Source organism: Thamnophis sirtalis, unplaced genomic scaffold (assembly GCF_051295495.1).
Source record: "Thamnophis sirtalis isolate CommonGarterSnake01/CBP01778 unplaced genomic scaffold, rThaSir2_p1.2 scaffold_7, whole genome shotgun sequence".
In the NCBI taxonomy this organism is placed as follows: domain Eukaryota; kingdom Metazoa; phylum Chordata; class Lepidosauria; order Squamata; family Natricidae; genus Thamnophis; species Thamnophis sirtalis.
In genome coordinates this window covers 84,557,869-84,577,732 of record NW_028261387.1, presented here as the reverse complement: position 1 = coordinate 84,577,732, position 19,864 = coordinate 84,557,869, and the positions used below count along the sequence as shown (strand labels likewise).

General features: G+C 41.3%; 1 protein-coding gene across 3 annotated transcripts in view; it reads right to left on the bottom strand.

Annotated features, from left to right (window-relative positions):
- The window catches only part of PHACTR3 (phosphatase and actin regulator 3), a 296,138-nt gene that overhangs the window by 145,320 nt on the left and 130,954 nt on the right, over positions 1-19,864 (bottom strand). Inside the window, exons 3-4 of one of the 3 annotated variants that reach the window (XM_087720528.1) lie at positions 15,751-15,828; positions 3,826-4,005 (exon numbers count right to left, since the gene is read on the bottom strand). The exons of 1 other annotated variant lie outside the window; for it this stretch is intronic. In XM_087720528.1, coding sequence (XP_087576654.1) covers positions 3,826-4,005; positions 15,751-15,828 — 258 coding nt within the window. The remainder of the gene's footprint in view (positions 1-3,825; positions 4,006-15,750; positions 15,829-19,864) is intronic. One more of the 3 variants, XM_087720529.1, reaches the window with a different exon arrangement.

The following is a 19,864-nucleotide window of genomic DNA, read 5'->3' as shown; positions in this document are numbered from 1 at the left end:
GATTTAAGTTAAGGTAAGGTTTAGGGTTAGGTTTAGGATTAGGTTTAGGGTTAGGTTTAGGGTTAGGTTTAGGGTTAGGGTTAGGGTTAGGGTTAGGTTTAGGGTTAGGTTTAGGGTTAGGGTTAGGTTACAGCGTGCTTCTGTCGGCGCGCTGTTGTCGGCGCGCTTCAGGGCTCATTCGTCGCTCCTTCGTCGCGCGGTTTTGTCGGCACGGTTTTGTCACCACGGTTTAGTCAGGTGCGCTTTTGTCATTCGCGCATTTGTGGTGGAACCAATCTGGTAAGGTTCTGAGAATTTACCCAGCAGCCCCTTTTTTTCAGAAAGTTGAAAAGTTCACCTTTTCTTTTAAAATTTTTTTAAAAAAATATAAAGTAGAAGTTCATGCAGAAAGGATCTTTCAGATCAGTGATTTGATACCATAGTCCAATCTCTTTTCCTTTCATTCTCCTTTGCTGTTTCTCTGGGTCATTGCTATAAAATCCTTCCTTCTGAAGCCAGATTTCCAAATTTCAGCATATTTACTTTTCTGAGAGTTATTATGACCTTGTTTCATGTACTTTTACTTGGATTTGCCACGCTGGTCTCTTCTGTTGACTCTGCTTTAATTTTTTTTTAAAAGCCACTTTGTTCTTTAATTGATTTTAAATCAATTTTTCTTTTCTTTCTTTTATTAGGAGTAGGGACTTTAATGGCAAAACTTTACATACTACAAGTATTTAAATAAATATGACACTTCTGATGATAAAATTTATTGCCAACCCTGGTTTATTCCTCCATGTCATTCAGTGGTTGAATGACTGTCCTTTTTAATATTTATATTTATGGTTATATTTCTTAACATTACCTTTTAGGGGAAAAAGCTCAACAGGATTACTACTTTTAGGTGGCAAATAGTTGAAAAGAAATAACTCAGCATACATTTTTTTCACGCTGGTGGATATTTTAAAAGAAAGTTTTATGTAGCTATTGAAATAATTATTCATCAGTCATATAGATGGGCAACTACACCTGAAACAGTTACTGGAGAAATTTTTATACTCCTTAATCTGCCAGAAAAACATGAAAAAAATCCACATGCAATTTGAATTGCAAGTCTGACCAATCCTAAACCACCTGGAATTCTGGCCATTCATTACTTAATTATTTATATTATTAGATTTTGGCATCACCCAACTCCAGATTGTCTGTGGGTGGCTCACAATATCCAACAAATAACAACATTAAAACACAATACTGTATACATAAACAAGATAGCATCTGACTAATCAATGAATTACACAGACAGAGCTTGATAGTTTAGCATAGGGGTTGATAATTTAGCTTTAGGGGTGTCAAAAACTCTAGTTTAGCTCTAGGAGTGTCAAACTCGTTGTCGTCACGTGACGTATTGTGACATTTTTCCTTTTGGCTAAACTGGGGTGGTCATGGCGAGTGCGTGACACATCCAACGTGAGTTTGGCACCCCTGGTGTAGCACTACCTAGAACAGGAGTGGGGAACAATGGCCCTTTTATGACTTGTAAACTTCAACTCCCAGAATTCCTCCCAGAGGAATTCTGGGAGTTGGTCCACAAGTCATAAAGCGGCCATCATTCCCCACCTCTGACCTAGAAGGTCACAAATCCTAGTAGAAAATACAGGGCTGAAGATTTGTGCCTAATCTGCTAGCAACTGCAAGGAGATGGCAAGTTTAATTTCCACACTGAGATATCAACAGATGATTCTTCCCTATTTTAGCAATCTTCCCTTGATTTGGCAAATGTACTTACTAGGGCAGACGTTTCGATTTAAAACTGTTGATTCAACCAATCACCACCTTTGTTTAAACAAGCTTGGGACTTGATTCAGTGGTGAAATTCAATTTGTTTTTACTACCGGTTCTGTGGGTATGGCCAACTCGATGCCATTCATGGCCACGCCCACTCAGTCACATGCCCCTGCCACCACCAAGCCACGCCCATAGAACCCGGTAGGAAAAATGTGTGCATGAGCCCATTCACAGTGGAGCTGCTGCTCCCTTTATGGTCCGCCCTCCTGGGGACTATCTTAAAGGGACAGGCTGCAGCAGTTCTGCTGGGAACAGAGAGAAAAACGTTTGGATTGTCTCTGCTGCATTTAACATTGAATTCTGTGGCAGAGACAATCCAAACGTTTTCCCCTCTGTTCACAGCAAAGCTGCTGGTCCCTTTATGATTCCCCTGACCCCTCTCTCCTTGGGTCTACCTTAAAGGGACAGGCTGCAGCAGCTCTGCTGTGAACGGAGGGAAAAATGTTCGGATTGGGTGGGCGGGTCGAGCGACCAAAAGAGGTGAGTGGCGACAGGACAACCAGGCGGGCGTGGGCAGGGCCACCAGGGATTTTGACGGTTCGGAGAACTGATGCCAATCATCCCTGCCGGTTCGGCCAAACCCGGAGGATTTTACCACTGATTTGATCCCATCAGTTGTCCTTGTTCAGCCCTTGAGACAGTGATGAGAAGTTCCTGTCTATATTATCCATGTGATCATTTCTGCCGAGCAGAAATAACTCCAAGAAACCTCTAATGAGTATCCCAACTCTAAAATTCTACACCTTGGTTGCAACTGGCAAATCATATCTAGTGTCATGCAAGGAAAATTATTTTATAAATAAATTCTCCGGGAAAGCATGATGCCTTCATTCACATACCTGCATGCTTGTATGAAGCCTTATTCTAAAGAGGGCATGTTGAAATAATCCCCATTGTCTTAATAATAAAACAACTTCAGCACATAAAAACCATCAGCAATAACATGGAATTTAAAATATTACCAGCTTGATAATGGTTCAAAGGTATACACCATCCTTCGTCTTACAAGCACATGAAATGAATGCAGAGTCTATTCATGTGCTTGTAGCACAAGCAAGAGCACTTAGACTTATATACCGCTTTACAGTGCTTTACAGCCCTCTCTAAGCGGTTTTATAGAGTCAGTATATTTCCCCCAACAATTTGGGTCCTCATTTTACCCACCTCGGAAGGATGGAAGGCTGAGTCAACCTTGAGCCTGGTGAGATTTGAAACCCCAAACTGCAGGTAGCCGGCAGTCAGCAGAAGTAACCTGCAGTACTGCACTCTAACCACTGCGCCACCAAGGCTCATAAGGCCAAGGATGCAAATTTCTTTATTATATTTAATCCAAATCTGATCTAACCTTCTTTATTACAAATTGCAGAGCCAAATGCAGTTCCCCTTTCAGGTCACTACTAGATCCTAACATCAATTAAGTTTCTTTAAATTCCCTTCCCCCCCCCTTTCCCCCCCATGTGTTGATGGTTTAATGGTGCTCTTAAATCAGCTGAAGTTGTTTTATTGTTGATTAAAAGGGAAAGGTTCCCCTTGCACATGTGTTCTAGTCATTCCCGACTCTAGGGGGCAGTGTTCATCTCAGTTTCAAAGCCAAAGAGCCAGCACTGTCTGAAGACGTCTCTGTGGTCATGTGGCTGGCATGATTAAACGCCGAAGGTGCACGGAACACTATTACCTTCCCACCAAAGGTGGTCCTTATTATTCTACTTGTATTTTTACATGCTTTCAAACTGCTAGGTTGGCAGAAGCTGGGACAAGTAACGGGAGCTCACTCCGTTACGCGGCACTAGGGATTCGAACCACTGAACTGCCAACCTTTCTGATTGACAAACTCAGTGTCTTAGCCACTGAGCCACCGCGTCCCTTTACTATGGATTACTAACCAAGAATTAAACACCTTTGCCGTCTCTGCAAAGAGCTTGGATCATTCCCTATTACAACCCTCTCATGGCCTTAAGGTGACTCAGATGAAGCTCAGTGGAAAGGAAAGGCCGATACCTGGATCTTCTCTCAGTTCTTCTGAGTGCAGCTCCTCGCCAAGTGAGGCGGCCTTGGTGGTGGCTGATCTACGTTCCTGTTGCATCTCTTCTGAGGTGAATGCCTGGCATGGGGGGGATGAGGGGTCACTCAGCATTGTTCTGGTGGCACCATCAGCAGTGCATGTTTTCCCTTCAGAATCTAGGATACCATGACATTCTGGCATTAGTTCAACCATTCATGATGGCTTAAGCTCATGTTCCATGCTATAATGTTGAATCCGAAGGGGGCCTCCCTTAAGAGAAGAGTTTAAGGGAAAACACTCAGGGACTTCCTTTGGACCCATAAAGGAGAAGGTTTCTAGCTCAGGATTGCAATGAGGGGGTCCTCCGTGCTCTCTAAGCTTGCTTGTTTTCTTGCAGATGTTTCATTACCCAAACTAGGTGACATCATAAGTGATAGTAAGGAATGTGGCTTGTGTTAAAATATACATGACTGGGAGAAACATGGGAACAAGGTCAGCCAATGAATAGGCATAGCAACTAAGCCAGCCAATGGGAGCTTAAACTGATGTGAGTCTGTGGCAGAGACTTGAAACAGAAACTTAAGCAGTCTGCTGCTCTGAGAAGTAAACTAGCAATCTGTCTGGGCTTGTCTGCTGAAATGAAGCTAACTGCTTGTGTTTGCCTGTAACTCTCCTGCCTTGTGTTTACTTGGAAGAACCACCTGTTGGTATTGTACATCTTATTCATCTATTCTCAGGTCTATAAAGGAGTTAATGAATCCTGCCGCATCAGTTATCTGTGTGTGCTTCTGGATTTGAATTTTTGCAACAAACTCTGACAGTTTGAGCCACGGTGGTTAGAGTGCAGTACTGCAGGCTACTTCTGCTGACTGCTGACTGACTGCAATTTGGCAGTTCGAATCTCACCAGGTTCAACGTTGACTCAACCTTCCATCCCTCCAAGGTCGGTAAAATGAGGACCCAAATTGTTGGGGACAATAGGCCGACTCTGTAAAACCGCTTAGATAGGGTTGTAAAGCACTCTAAAGCATTATATGTCTAAGTTCTCAATTTATATTATAGTGCACAGGGTGTCCAACTCACAACATCATGTCACCATGTGATGTATCGTGACTTTTTTCCTCTTGGCTAAACCGGGGGTGGACGTGATCAGCATGTGACACATCCAGCCCACGGACCACAAGTCTGACACCCCAGTTCTAATGACTTTGTCAATGTTGGTGGGAGTGGTATTGGAGGTGCTTTGGTTGAATTGTTTACTGTTAGCTTGTTTGTATTGTTAGCTTGATGTTACCTAGTTTGGGTAATGAAATATCTGCACACAAAAAAAAATCAGCCCAGCTCAGAGAGCACCAAAGGCCCTTATTTCCTTGGGAGTTATCACTTGAGAGAAAGTATAGCTCCTTCTGAAATGGACCAACATACAATCAGGCTCTATTTATTATGCTGGGTGGGAGGGGGTGGCCTTCCAAATGTGTGGAACAATCACTCTCATCATCTCTAGCAAAAATGAGACTTCACAAAGAAGGATTTTATTCTACTAGTATTTACTCTGAATTCAGTTCTGTTTTGAGGAGTCACGGCATGCAAAATTCAGTGGAAGAGGCTATTAAAAGAGGGGGAGAGGGGATCAAAAAACCCAAACAGCTATCCAACACTTTATTATATGCTACTAATGTGACAAAGAGCAAAACCCAGGGTTTTGTTGTCTACAAGGCACAAAAAAATAATAAGAAGAAGAAACAAGATTTCAACTCCAAGAGCCCATCTGATAAACCCAAAGTACTCCTAACCAAAATTACATGCTGCTTCAAGGGGGCTGAATTTTCAAGCAATTTTTCTTCCCACTGAAGACAAATTTCTGACTTTATCTGGCCCCTTTCCTATTCCCCAGGAGAATCCATCTCGATCAGAATGTACTGTTTTAATTTCCTTCTATAAGCACATGCTTGCCATTTTATTGTTGTTTGGGGGCTTGGAGGAGACGTAACATATTCTGCATTTTTAGAGGCTGCAGTTGTGCTATTAAAACAAAAATGATTTCCAAACCGTGACACCTAATTATCACATGTGCTGGATGGAGGGGTTGTGATATCTCTGTGTGTGTTCTGGACAACACTGGGTTTTCTGATACACCGAGATTTGATAAGCATGGTGATTATTTGTAAATAATTACTTACACCTATCAGATATGTCCTTATCTTAAATGTAAGAACTGCTTTGCCATCTATCTTCCTGGTAAGTTTTAAAGAGGCAATTCATAAAGATCTGATCGTCTCAGGGTTCTTTCACAGAAGAAAGGGCTACTTAAAAGAAAAGCAATTATCTAGTAAACCACAGCTTTAAAAAATGTCTAGAGTGGTCAAAGAATTACATAAAGAACAGGAGTGGTTAAACTACTTTTGTTAACTCAATTGTTTTGTTTATTATTTGCAGGTTTTAGTATTTGTAGGATTTTTGGTTCTGATTACAGGATTAAAGATAACCATTCCCCTGTAAAATGTATCCTGAACCTATGGAAAATACTTTGTGTCTGTTTTTACAAGATCAAGTCAATGTTATTTGCATTAGTAAAGTGTATGCAATGATATGGATGAGTTAGTAGTAGTTTGTTAATAACAGATGACCTGTCAGCACCTGGGACAGTTCCCTATAACAGCTATTGTTCCTTCCTTCTTGGGCAACAATTAAAGTGAAATTTGGCATTTCCACAAAGCAGAGAAGCTAAGATGTATGACACTAATAAGATTAACCTTTCTGTACATACAGTAGAAACATCTGTATTTGTGTATATAAACTAAGAATAAAAAGGGTTACTTCTGGCACTATTAAAAGCAGCACGTAGATGATACATTCATTTCTACAGTTACTTATGGCACTTAAAAAAACTTGGAAGACCTAATAATCCACAAAGAATTTAATATGCTGACAGATGGAATTATCCTTGTGTTCCTCCATAATGAGCTTCCCAAATTTTCTGAACATTATTCTTTTGTGCACTTTAAATGTTAAATAATATTTCCAATGTTAAAGAAGAGAAATACCTCCCAGGAAACTTTTGTCAGAATTAATTAGAATTTTGTGTGCTGCTCACAAATTTCCCAAATATCATATTCTTATGTGGGTGCCTTTCTGGGAATCACTATTATACATGGATAGCAATGAATATCTTAGGGGTGTTCCAATATTTGAGGAGCTGCCACGAAGAGGGAGAGAGGATCCAGCTATTCTCCAAAGCACCTGAAGGCAGGACAAGAAGCAATGGATGGAAACTAATCAAGGACAGAAGCAACCTAGAACTAAGAAGGAATTTCCTAATGGTGAGAACAGTTAATCAGTGGAATGGCTTGACTTCAGAAGTTGTGGGTTGCTCCATCACTGTAGAAATTTAAGAAGAGACTGGACAGTCATTTGTCTATAATGGCATAGGGTCTCCTGCTCAGGCAGGGGGTTGGACTAGATGAGCTCACAGGTTCCTTCCAACTCTGTTGTTCTTTGTTCTGTGAGATAAATATTTACTGGGTTACAGGAAGCGAGCTCTTGAGGGTTGTTCATTCTTTTCTTATTTTGAATTAATCATATGTTTTCTCCGTCCCTGACATTCCTGCTCAAAAGCTTTTACTCTGGCCAACCAATTTTTTTTAAAAGACATTTCAGCCAATCCAGCTCAATTCCTAATGTCTATATGAGCATAGGGCATGATGAGGGTTTTCGGCAATCTCTGATACAAGATTCCTTCACCCTTGTTATTATTTCAGCTAGAATTTCCAGAGAACTGAACACTGACATCGATTTCTGAACAGCAATTCCTTTAAATCAATTTAAAGAAATTGCTGTTCGGGAATTGATGTTTATGCCCTGGCATTAAGGGTCTCCAAATTCACCTCAGAATGGCTGCTGGCAATTTAAAGACAGGAGGAGGAGGAGGAGGAGGAGGAGGAGGAGGAGGAGGAAGAGGAGGAGGAGGAGGAGGAGGAGGAGAAGGAGAAGGAGAAGGAGAAGGAGAAGGAGAAGGAGAAGAAGAAGAAGAAGAAGAAGAAGAAGAAGAAGAAGAAGAAGAAGAAGAAGAAGAAGAAGAAGAAGAAGAAGAAGAACTAGTTTGCTTGCCACACAGCTCCCCAGTGCACAATTTTTATAGGCTGAGTTCGCCCACTCTACCTCATAGGCACGTTCAGTGAAAAGTTACTGTTCTTAAAATAGGTTTTGCAGCACCATGGTTGCTATGATACCATGGAAAGGGGGAGGGAAGGAGTTGGAAAGCCAACCCATGAATAATCATAGGCATATTACCCGCCTCTCACATTGTGCAGTAGCTCTCTCTCCCCCCCTCTCTCTCTCCCCTCTCTCAGCTCTATTCAATCCAGGCATTTTGATGAAACCTCCACTTGAAGAGCTGAAGCCAAGCCCTAAAAGGGGAAAAAATATTCCACCCACTTTGCAATGGGTCGGATGGAAGCTGCCTCTGTAAAGTGCTACATGGGCTTCAAAGAGAAACGGCTGAGGTCTTGATGGGGGGAAAGTTCCTGGTGTACTTTGCATGCAAAGAGTGCCCCCACCGTTCTCGCCATGCCCAGGTGGGACTGGTAATAATTTTGGTGAAAAGACTCAGGAATGCCAGTGTTTGAATTGGATGGCTGGATAATCTGGTGCCATTTAAGTCCACCACCACCCCCCAGTCCTCAAAAAGGTGGTAATTAAAAATAACAATAATAAAAAGTGAAGGGCTGTGCATACTTTGAAAAGGATGCAGACGGCATGTTCTGATATTTTCAGCTTTTTCTGCAAGTTGGAAAATAACAAGGCAGCTGCTTTCAAAGGCAGGCTTAAAGGTAATCTGTTGGCCCTTCAAAGAAGTTGCATCATTTCCTCAAGTATAAATGGAAGTGCTTCTTTTTGGGACAATCTGTATCTCTCAGCCTGGTCAACTTCACTGTGTCTGTGTGTGTCTGTGTGTGTGTCTGTGTGTGTGTCTGTGTGTGTGTGTGTGTGTATGTATGTATGTATGTATGTATGTATGTTTGGGGTAAGAATGAGAGGAAGGAATGCTAGGGATGCCATCTTACACTCCTGAAAGAAACAAACAGGGTATCAATGTAAATAAATATTAGAGAGGGAGATTGTGGGGGGGGGAGGAGAGAGAGAAGGATCAGGGGTGTCTGCAGAGTTGAGTCAGAAATATCAAAATGGCAGCCACAACAATGCAATCAAGCTGTCAGAAGCACAAAAAAAATAAGTGAAGTGTTAATTGCACTGAATGAACAACCATCTTGACTTTTTTTTTTTGACACACGTCAATTCCAGGATTTTGGAAAGTTTAAGGTTTACGCTTATGAAATTAAGTTTAATGATTGGTGGCTGCTCTTCCTTCCATTCCTTTTCAAACCTCCCCACCATTACTCATATCTCAGTGGAATGCCTTTCAATGCAGTTTTGTTTTGGCTACTTCATAACTGCTCTCCCCCCAATAAATTAGGCCAATAATTCTCTTCCTCATTCCAGCTGGTGAAGTTTTCTTTCCCCCTTCCACTCAATCAAAGTTTCCCTTTAGGAACACAAGAACACGAGCAGTGCCCAGCTGCATCAGACCTGTGACCTATCTAGACCAATAGTCTGTTCTCTCAATGGCCGACCAACTGCCCAAGGAAGTCTATTAACCTTGCAGCAGAAGACTAAGTCTTCAGAGGCAGCCACACTGCCATGAAGGCTAATAGTCATTGAGCCATATGATTTTCGTACATCGGTCCAACCCTTTTTTGGAGGGCAGCCAAGTTGGTAGCCAGCACAACATCTCGTGGTAGCAAGTTCCAGAGTTGAATTACACATTGTGTAAGCAAAAATTCATTTCAGTAATTAAAGTCCATTATCCCATGCTCTATCCCCTTCCCTTGTTTATATCCCCTTCCCTTGTTTATTGTAAGCTGCCCGGAGTCCTTCGGGAGTGGGCGGCATACAAGATCAATAAACTCAACTCAACTCAATTCTACACTCTGGAATGTTAAAAAAGAATTCTTTTTCTGCCCAGCATCCTTCAAGTATTTCAAGAATACTACCATATGTTCCAGTCAGCTGTCTTTTCTCAAGACTAAAGATACCCAGTTCCCTGAAACATTCCTTGTAAGAATTAGTTTCCAGGCTCCAGATCATCCTTGTTCCCCTTTTCACATCTATTCCAACCTGTCTGAATTGATAAAACACATGAAGAACAGTTGCAGGAATTGGGTTTGTCTGGGTCTAGTGAAATGAAGGACTGGGGGGTGACATGATAGCAGTGTTCCAACATTTGAAAGGCTATCACAAAGAAGAGGGGGTCAACCTATTTTCCAAAGCACCAGAAAGTAAGACAAGAAACGATGGAAACTAATCAAGGAGGAAACAGACCTAGAACTATGGAGAAATTTCTTGATCATGAGAACAATAAAATAGTGGAATGGCTTGCCTTCAGAAGTTGTGGGTGCTCCATCACTGGAGGCTCTTAAGAAGAGACTGGACAGCCATTTGTCTGAAATGGTACAGGGTCTCCTGCTTGAGCAGAAGATTGGACTAGAAGACCTTCAAGGTCCCTTCCAACTCTGTTATTCTGATTTAAAGGATGCTATCCCAGAACTCAGTAGCAGCCAGTAGGATCTAGGTAGGTATGACCATAACATTGTTGTCAACTTCCCTTTCAAGATCCTTTCCCATGTGGCTCTGATATCATTCTCTTCTTTGTCTCTGCTAACCCATACTTCTTTTTCCAAAGTGCCACCTCTTTGTTGAAGGATATGGAGATCAGTATCTGTTCCATCCTATATTTGAGTATCATTGTTTTTTAAGGATGTACAAAACACAAGGAACACATTATGTCCTTTAAGCATTCTTTAAAAGGCAGATTTAAATTTAGAATTCACTGACTCTTCTTTTGAGCAACATTCTTCAAGAGACACCCAATCATCAAGATACGAATATAAAAATTATGTATCAGTGATGTTCATTCTCCACTTAATATATGGTCAGTGCAAGGGCAGAGCATTGATATTTAAAGCTGATGGGTCAATAGCTCCACTTATTACAACAATACAACAATGGATCTCCTTAGAGCTGAGATCCAACTGGAAGTTAGGCAGAAGGGGGATGGAGGGGGGGGGGGGCTACATCTTTAGATAATTGCATAAGTCATTGTGATATGAAAGAAACTCAAGAGGCTTCAAGATTTAATGTACTCTGCTTGGCATAATATTGCAGATCTGAAAGACACAAATTATTGCATTAAAGTAGAATTTAATTGGGAAAGGTTAGGATGTAATTGCTGCCTATCTTGCTTTAATCGGAATAGGCTTATGAACAGTTATTTAAAGAGACATTGCCATTGTGGATTTTAAAAGGGGGCTAACACTAAAGGTAAAAGTAAAGGTTTCCCTTGCACATACAGTATCTGCTAGTCGTTCCTGACTCTAGGGGACGGTGCTCATCTCCGTTTCAAAAGCCGAAGAGCCAGAGCTGTCTGAAGATGTCTCCGTGGTCATGTGGCTGGCATGACTAAACGCCAAAGGGGCACGAAACACTGTTACCTTCCCACCAAAAGTGGTTCCTATTTTTCCACTTGCATTTTTTACATGCTTTTAAACTGCTAGGTTGGCAGAAGCTGGGACAAGCAACAGGAGCTCACTCTGTTACGCGGCGCTAGGGATTCGAACCGCCAAACTGCTGACCTTTCTGATCAACAAGCTGAGCGTCTTAGCCACTAAGCCACCTTTACCTCTACCTTTAACATCACTAGAACTGTAAAATAAACCCCTGAGAACCCAGGCCTCTATTCCAGTGTTTCTCAACCTTGGCAACTTGAAGATGTCTGGACTTCAACTCCCAGAATTCCCCAGCCAGCATTCGCTGGCTGGGGAATTCTGGGAGTTGAAGTCCGGACATCTTCAAGTAGCCAAGGCTGAGAAACACTGCTCTATTCTCTTGAAAAGGACTAACATGGCTAGACAAACCTGCTCTTGGCAAACTATTAATTGCCTTCTCCTGCCTGTAGGACAATAGAAGATTTCAGTACGACAACCACAGTCGTCTCTGGCAATGATAACAACAACAACCATAGGCCATAGGTACTTTAGACTGCTTGTTGCTTTGGGGAGTTCTTGGAGATTCTGTTATTACCCTTAAAGACAAATATTTTTCCTAATATATTGGAAACCTAAAATATTGTCCAAGCAATATCCCAGATATTTAAAGCAGCCATTCAGAAAAAGCTAATCTGTCCTAAAACCAAATATTAACTTGTTCCTGAATGAACTGATGCATAACATTTCAACTAGTTTCGTTTGTGTAGCCCAAAACGGAGTATTTGACACCTAAAATTAAAAAAACAAAAACAGGCACAGGTAGTCCTCGACTTACAACAGTTCATTTAGTGACCGAAGTTCCAACGGCACTGAAAAAAGTGGCATGACCATTTCCCACACTTGGGGACCATTGCAACATCCCTGTGATCACATGGTCAAAATCCAGATGCTTGGCAACTGGATGATATTTAGGACACTTGCAGTATCTTGGGGGCGTCATGTGCTCACCATTGGTGGCCTTATAACAAGCAAAGTCAATGGGGAAGCCAGATTCATTTAAAAGCCATGTTGCTAACACAATAACGGCACTGATTCACTTAACAACTGTTGGGAGAAATGTCGTAAACTGGGGACAAAACTCGGTTAGCAAATGTCTCATCCAGCAACAGAAATGTTGGACACAAGTTAAGGATGACCTGTATTCTTGGACAGCTTCAAAGAAATGCAACCCAAGTTTAGACACAGATCAAACTTCCTGGGAATCCTACAGGAGTAGGAGGGGATGTAATTCAAGGCAAGACATCATGAGTCGCAGTGGCGCAGTGGCTAGAGTGCGGTTCTGCAGGCTACTTCTGCTGACTGCCGGCTGCCTGCAATTTGGCAGTTTGAATCTCACCAGGCTGAAGGTTGAGTCAGCCTTCCATCCTTCTGAGGTGGGTAAAATGGGGGGCCAGATTGTTGGGGGCAATAGGCTGACTTTGTAAACCGCTTAGAGAGGGCTGAAAAGCATTGTGAAGATGCAAGATAGCAAGATAGCAATAATACTTACAATATTTGTGAGTATTATTGCTATCTTGCTATCTTGCATCTTCAAAGAAGGACTGGAAAAACATTTGTCTGATGTCTAGATGTCCTCCAGGTCAAATGACTGTGTAGCCAACATGGGATAATATTTTTCACTGCAATGTCAGGCATAAAAACGAATTGATGTTAATGGTCTCTGGCCTCATTCCTAGAATCGTTTATCCCCTTCCTTTATGGCCACGTATCCTTTTCCTTTTTTTAGCTTTAACGTCACACAAACGCAATGACAACCACAGAGCTAAAAGACGCAACATAGCATAGATTGGTAGACGTGCTGGGGAGCCACCAGCCTTGTTCAGAAGTCAGATGGAAACAACAATTCATCCACATTACCTATGCCCATAATGATGACAGGAAAATCAGTGGTCGAGGGGAAGACACAAATATAGGGAATTGCCAAGGGCCTGAAGATGGTCAAAGGACTAGAGTTTTTTCCCCCATCTCATCCCACTCTTGTTAATTTTTCTTATGGGGCCAGAGGCAGTCTAATTTGAAACAAAAGATATCTCCCAGGCCCAATTAAGCCTCTTTCAAAGAAACATTTGCTAATATTCCACTTCTGATCCTTCATTATGAGATATCAGAATTTTAGAATTGTCCAGCACACCTGGTGACTCTTCAAGAATCTAGGAAAGAAACATCCTTTTTTAAAGAGCCAAGGTGGCGCAGTGGTTAAATGCAGCACTGCAGGCTACTTCAGCTGACTGCAGTTCAGCAGTTCGGCTGTTCAAATCCCACCAGGCTCAAGGTTGACTCAGCCTTCCATCCTTCCGAGGTGGGTAAAATGAGGACCCGGATTGTGTTGTTGGGGGCAATATGCTGACTCTGTAAACCACTTAGAGAGGGCTGAAAGCCCTATGAAGCGGTATATAAGTCTAACTATTGCTATTTGAAACTACTTGTATATTATACTTGTATTCAAACCACTGATAAAGATTGTACAACTGATTTTGACCTCATTTGTCAGGTTTATGCAATGCACATGTATTCGGTATTCTTTCAAAATGGAGACTTATTATCATATACAACCTGGAGGTGATCTCCCAGGTTATAAAGGTGTTTGGGTTTTACAAAATTAAGGGGCCTTTCAGTAGAAAAAAATATTAATCAAGGTTTGCTAGCCATATTTGAAGGAAAAAAAGATTTCCAGGAGAGAATTAAAATATCCAGAACATGGAAGGTTGAAGAGAGGCAGAACTGCAATGGAAGTGAGCCCTTGGGGTACGAGTTGGTAATGCAACGTGACATGGGCAAGGTGGACAAAGATTGGAGTGTGGAAAAATGAGGCTTCAAATATTATCCCAACAGAGTGAAATCATGTCCTTTCATTCCCACTACCAGCTTCAGGGGATCTGGAATCCATCGCTTGTTTCAATCAATTCAATATTGGCTTCCCAAAACTCTCCTAGCAAAAGATGGCAAGCATTGTGATTCTATCAAATCTAGAGAGTCCCAGTTTGAAGAAGGCTCTGTTACAGGAAAAAAAAGAGGAGCAAGGGAGGGTGGAAGGGGGGAGGATATATATGAAAGTGTGTGTGTGTGTGTGTGTGTGTGTGTACACGCACGCGCCAGTGTAACTCTGGAACACCTGGAGCAAATTCAACCAAACTTGGTATACAGATGACGTACCCTCTGGAGAAAAATACTGTGGGGGGTAAGACACCCCTAAAATCTCTTGGGGTGGGTGTTCTGTTAAGATACAGCCTGTTGTGCCTTAAAATGGCTTCCACTGTACTGCTGTAAAATGGATTGTACTGTACAGTGCAGTGGAGTTGCCATGGTAACAGCTTCACAGTACTCCACAAGGGAGCTCCCTCTGGTAACGGGGGAAATCCAACATTAGAAGTTACGTTTGGTCCAGACATTTCCCCCCTATAAATAAATAACTGGTCAACGCTGGGTTATCAGCTAGTGATCAACATAAAAAAGGGCAATCATTTAAGATGGCAAGCAGAAGCCCCTAATTCTAATACTGTTCGTGATAAGGAAGTGATGTATAGCCATTATGATTGCATGGAGCTTTATCCTCTCCTCTATAAAATTTGTCCACTCCATTTTTAAAGTTAATGGAGTTGGCAGCTACCGTTGTGTTTTATGAACTCGAATTCTCTAGTTTCACTATGCACTGCACTTCCTTTTAATCATCCTCAATTCCCCCCTGCGTAATCTTGTAAGATAACGATAAGAGAGAGAAGCGTTTTTCTTTCCTCTCTCCAAAGCCTGCCAAACGTTATTCACATCTGTCTCTTCCTAGTTCACTCCACCTTTTCCCCTTTCATTTTTGGGTCTACAGCAATTTCTCCGAACCCCTCAGGCAGAATAGGGCAACGGTCTGACGCAGCAGATCCGAGACAGTGTAAATGAGATGAAAAGTATGTATGAGTATCACAGTTACGACCCTATTTTCAAAGACAACAAAATCATAGAATACTGAAGCATTGATTGTGTTTATTTATTAAATTTATGTGCTATCATAGCAACTCTGGGCGGCTTCATAGAATTCTATGAATCATTGAATTGGGGCAAGGAAACCATTGAGGTTAGTCTTCTGTTTAGTGCAGGAAATGAAATAAAATTCAACTGCAGCGTGACCAACAACTGTATAATGGAATTTTAGCGAGTGCCATTTCTCTTCCTTTGCCTCAGGCAACACACTATATTGAATCAGCTCCGCATTCCTGCTGCCCTTTTCTGGACCTTCTCTATGTGCGCCAAGCCATCTAGCGTCATTATTTAACAGCCGGGTTCTAAGAGGAAGGAGGGGAATACAATACGACAAAGATCGCTTTCACTTGCCTTGTTCCATAATTTCCAGGAGGCCTTTCTTAATTAGCTCGTCCCGGCTTTGCCTTGTGGACGTCTTCTTCTCTAACACTGCAAAAAGGGGGGTGAGTATGATCAACATGGAACATCAGAGTTGACAGTCAATGGAAATGAATCGTCTAAGAAGACTGCATGAATGAATGAAGGATGTCCAGCTTGAAATATGGCATAGTGAATGGAAGACCACCAGTCAAAGTCATTCCCCCCCCCACTCTGTTTTATGCAAACTGTAACAATGATTCCTAATTTTTGTATTCCATTCCTCATCAAGCAGTTCAGGGGACTGGTTCAATCATTTGGAGCTAGCAGTCGTTCTTAAGCCCGCAACTTTCAGAAAAAAATTGGATAGTACCAACCACAACCAGCATGTCAACATTGGCTGAAGGGAGTGGAAATTACATTGAAGCAAGTCAGGTCAGGAAAGTCTGATTGAGGATACAAATCCAGTTTTTCCCAGTTGACTTTAAACAAACTGATTATAGTAATCAGGACAAATATTTTTTTTCTTTCTATAATCAAATTGAACCCACATTTTTCTCCTAAACCTCCATGGGCATCAAATCACATCTCTAAGGCTATCAATTCCCATTATCACACTCAAGGAGGAGACCTAAAGCAAGGTTGCATATATACTTTTTCTGGGCCAAGGATTGGTCTATGCTGGGAATAGACTAGGACCCTGGTATACAAGGATAAAATGTAAAGTAGAAGTAGACAAAAATTAAATTTGATTACATTTAAGTATAATAAAAATGAAATATAGTCGCTGCAATTGTTCCTCAGTCATGGCTTCAATTCATTTTCTTCTTTTCTCACATTATTAATTACAGCTTGCTAACATATTTCATTTATTTATATTCCACCTTTATTATTTTTTACAAATAACTCAAGACAGCAAACATATCCAACACATCTTCCTCCTCTTCTTGTTTCCCACACAATGCCCATCCTGTGAATTGGGCTGAGAGATCAAGGTCATCCAGCTGTCTTTCATGGTTAAGGTGGGACTTGAACTCATATTTTCTTCATTTCTAGCCTGGTGCTTTAACCATTAGACCAAACTAAACCAAACTAGACCAAACCTTAACCACTAGACCAATTTTGAAATCTCTAAGGGCCATTACTAAATATTTTAGGGAATTAACAGATGCTCAAGTTTGTCTATCTGTGTTCAGTGCCAGATCAAGTGTCTATGGCATCCCTAGACTATCTTGAGTGATAGTATCACCTCCCACCAATGTAAAGATTGGCAGTTTTAGAATGATTCAAAAGGAGAGGCAGCATTGATACCCCAGGCCAATAGCTACTTACCTTAGCCCAAGGCTGGCCCTTTCTGTGTCATCATGAGATAAACTTGGTTTTATAGCTCAGCTAAAATAATTAATATACCACTTATTCCCCATCCACCACTAAAAACTATTCCAGCTGGTTAAAACCCTACTCTGGGGGCACTGGTTTTCCCACCTCGTGTCATAGTTTTGCCATAGCTTGACCAAGAGATAATAGGATGACTCCAATTTCAAATAATATATAGTGAGCATGTAGTAAGCATGAGATCATATCGTAGCACTGTGGGATTTCTAAAATGCAGAGTGTCCTACAGTTGTCTCCAGGTGTTGAAGCACAACTATTGCTCAGTGGTACGGTCAATACTAGAAAAACATACAAGTGGTGACCTTACAGAAGTTTAGGAGAACCCAATAGATTTCCAAGAGTTCATTGGTCAGCATTTTGGGGTAGTGGCTGATAGTTCCCTTCCACTAAAATAGGAAGGATGATGAAAAGAGGGATCAAACTAGAGGGAGCCAACAGGTCTTGCCGAGAGAAGCTTAGTAAAGACTAAACTGCAAGCAGGAAATCTCAGTTTGGTTCATAGTTTGCACAGAGGCACCTAATAAAGTACTGATGGACCCTAAATTCTCTGTAGGAAAACTAATCTTTTATTTTGCTGGCCCAGGTGAAGCTGTTCGTAGTTAGACAAAACTATTGGCAACTCTCTGAAAAAGGGAACACAAGAAGCAAGAATATTTTGGATGAGAGCGAGTTAGACTACATGTGATTCTTCCTCATTAATATCATTACAAATATAAAAGCATAAACTAACAAACCATTATGACAGGGTCACAGGAGAGAGAGAGAAAGAGAGAGAGAGGGGAGGGAGATATGATGGTGATGGTGATATGATGAAGATGATGATGGAGACACAAAGAGAATAGATGACCAATAGATATATGATAGAAGATTAGGTAGATAAGACAGAGAGAGACAGAGACACACAGAGAGAGACACAGAGAGAGAGAGAGAGACTGAGAGAGATGATGATGATGATGATGATGATGATGATGATGATGATGATGATATGATGAAGATGACGATGGAGACACAAAGAGAATAGATAGATGACCAACAGATATATGATAGAAGATTAGGTAGATAAGACAGAGAAAGACAGAGACACACAGAGAGAGACACACACAGAGAGAGAGAGAGACTGAGAGAGAGATGATGATGATGATGATGATGATATGATGAAGATGATGATGGAGACACAAAGAGAATAGATGACCAATAGATATATGATAGAAGATTAGGTAGATAAGACAGAGAAAGACAGAGACACAGAGAGAGAGACACACACACACACAGAGAGACTGAGATAGAGATGATGATGATGATGATGATGATGATGATATGATGAAGATGACGATGGAGACACAAAGAGAATAGATAGATGACCAACAGATATATGACAGAAGATTAGATAGATAAGACAGAGAGAGAGAGAGAGAGAGAGAGAGAGAGAGAGAGAGAGGCAGACAGACAGAAAGACAGACAGACAAACAGACAGACAGAGAGAGAGAGAAAGAGAGACACACGCACGTGCATGCACACGCACACGCACACAGATGATGATATGATGAAGATGATGAGGATGGAGACACAAAGAGAATAGATAGATGACCAACAGATATATGATAGAAGATTAGATAGATAAGACAGAGAGAAAGAGACAGAGACAGAGACACATGAGAGAGACGGAGAGAGACAGAGAGAAATAGAGAGAAAGATTAGAGATAGGGATAGAGATGATAGAGATAGAAATAGTCAGAGGCAGATAGATGGAGAGATACAGAGATGGGCAGATATGGAAATGGAGGTGAAAAGTTATGGAGAAGGAGAAAAGCTATGAAGCAGGAGGAGGATGAAGATAGAGAAAGGAGATGGACAGAGGAGAGAGATCTAATCAAATCTGACGTGTTTAGCTTTGTTTGAAATCATCCAAGCTGAGCTAGATATTGCCACCCATTGTCCTTTGTCAAATCTAAAAATAACATTTTGGTGCAAATGGTTGGAGTGTATTTGGGGATGAGACTTTTCTGAAGCTTCAGGCTGCGTATCTCTATTTTAAATGCTGTCAAATTTATTACAGTATATATTTTTTCTTGAATTATGAGATAATAAGTTAGGCTTTTTAAAAAAAAAATGTCATAATTTTTTATTTTCCTGTTCGGGATCTTCCCCTGGAAATATTGCTAGATATTGTGGGCTATCTACAAAATTTTCTTTTCTTTTATTTACTGTAAACCCTGAATGCAGTCCGTCAAAGCCATTTATCCTGAGTATTTTGTCTATATCTCCTACTGAAAACTCCTGGCTTATCCTCAAATAGCACTCTTGGCAACCACACTACAGGTAATCCTCACTTAATGACCAGTGGCTTAGCATCTGCTTGAAGTTATGACAGACTCCCCCCCAAAATGTACTTATCACCCAATTTCAAAGTCCCAATGGTCACATATGCACATACCACACATACAACACACACACACACGCACATAATCCCTTGATCGCATTTTGAGTGGTTGGCAAGCAGCTTGCATTTACAGCTGTTTGCAGCACCCCACAATCACATGATCACAACTTTTGACACTTTTTGCCACATTCTGGATTTACTCCCAGTTTCTGGCAGGGGGTGGGGGGACACTCTCATTGGGTATAATGAATTCATTTGATTGTGGCATTTGATTAATGATAGTAATAGCACTTAGACTTATAGACCTCTGCACAATGCTTTCCAGCCCTCTCT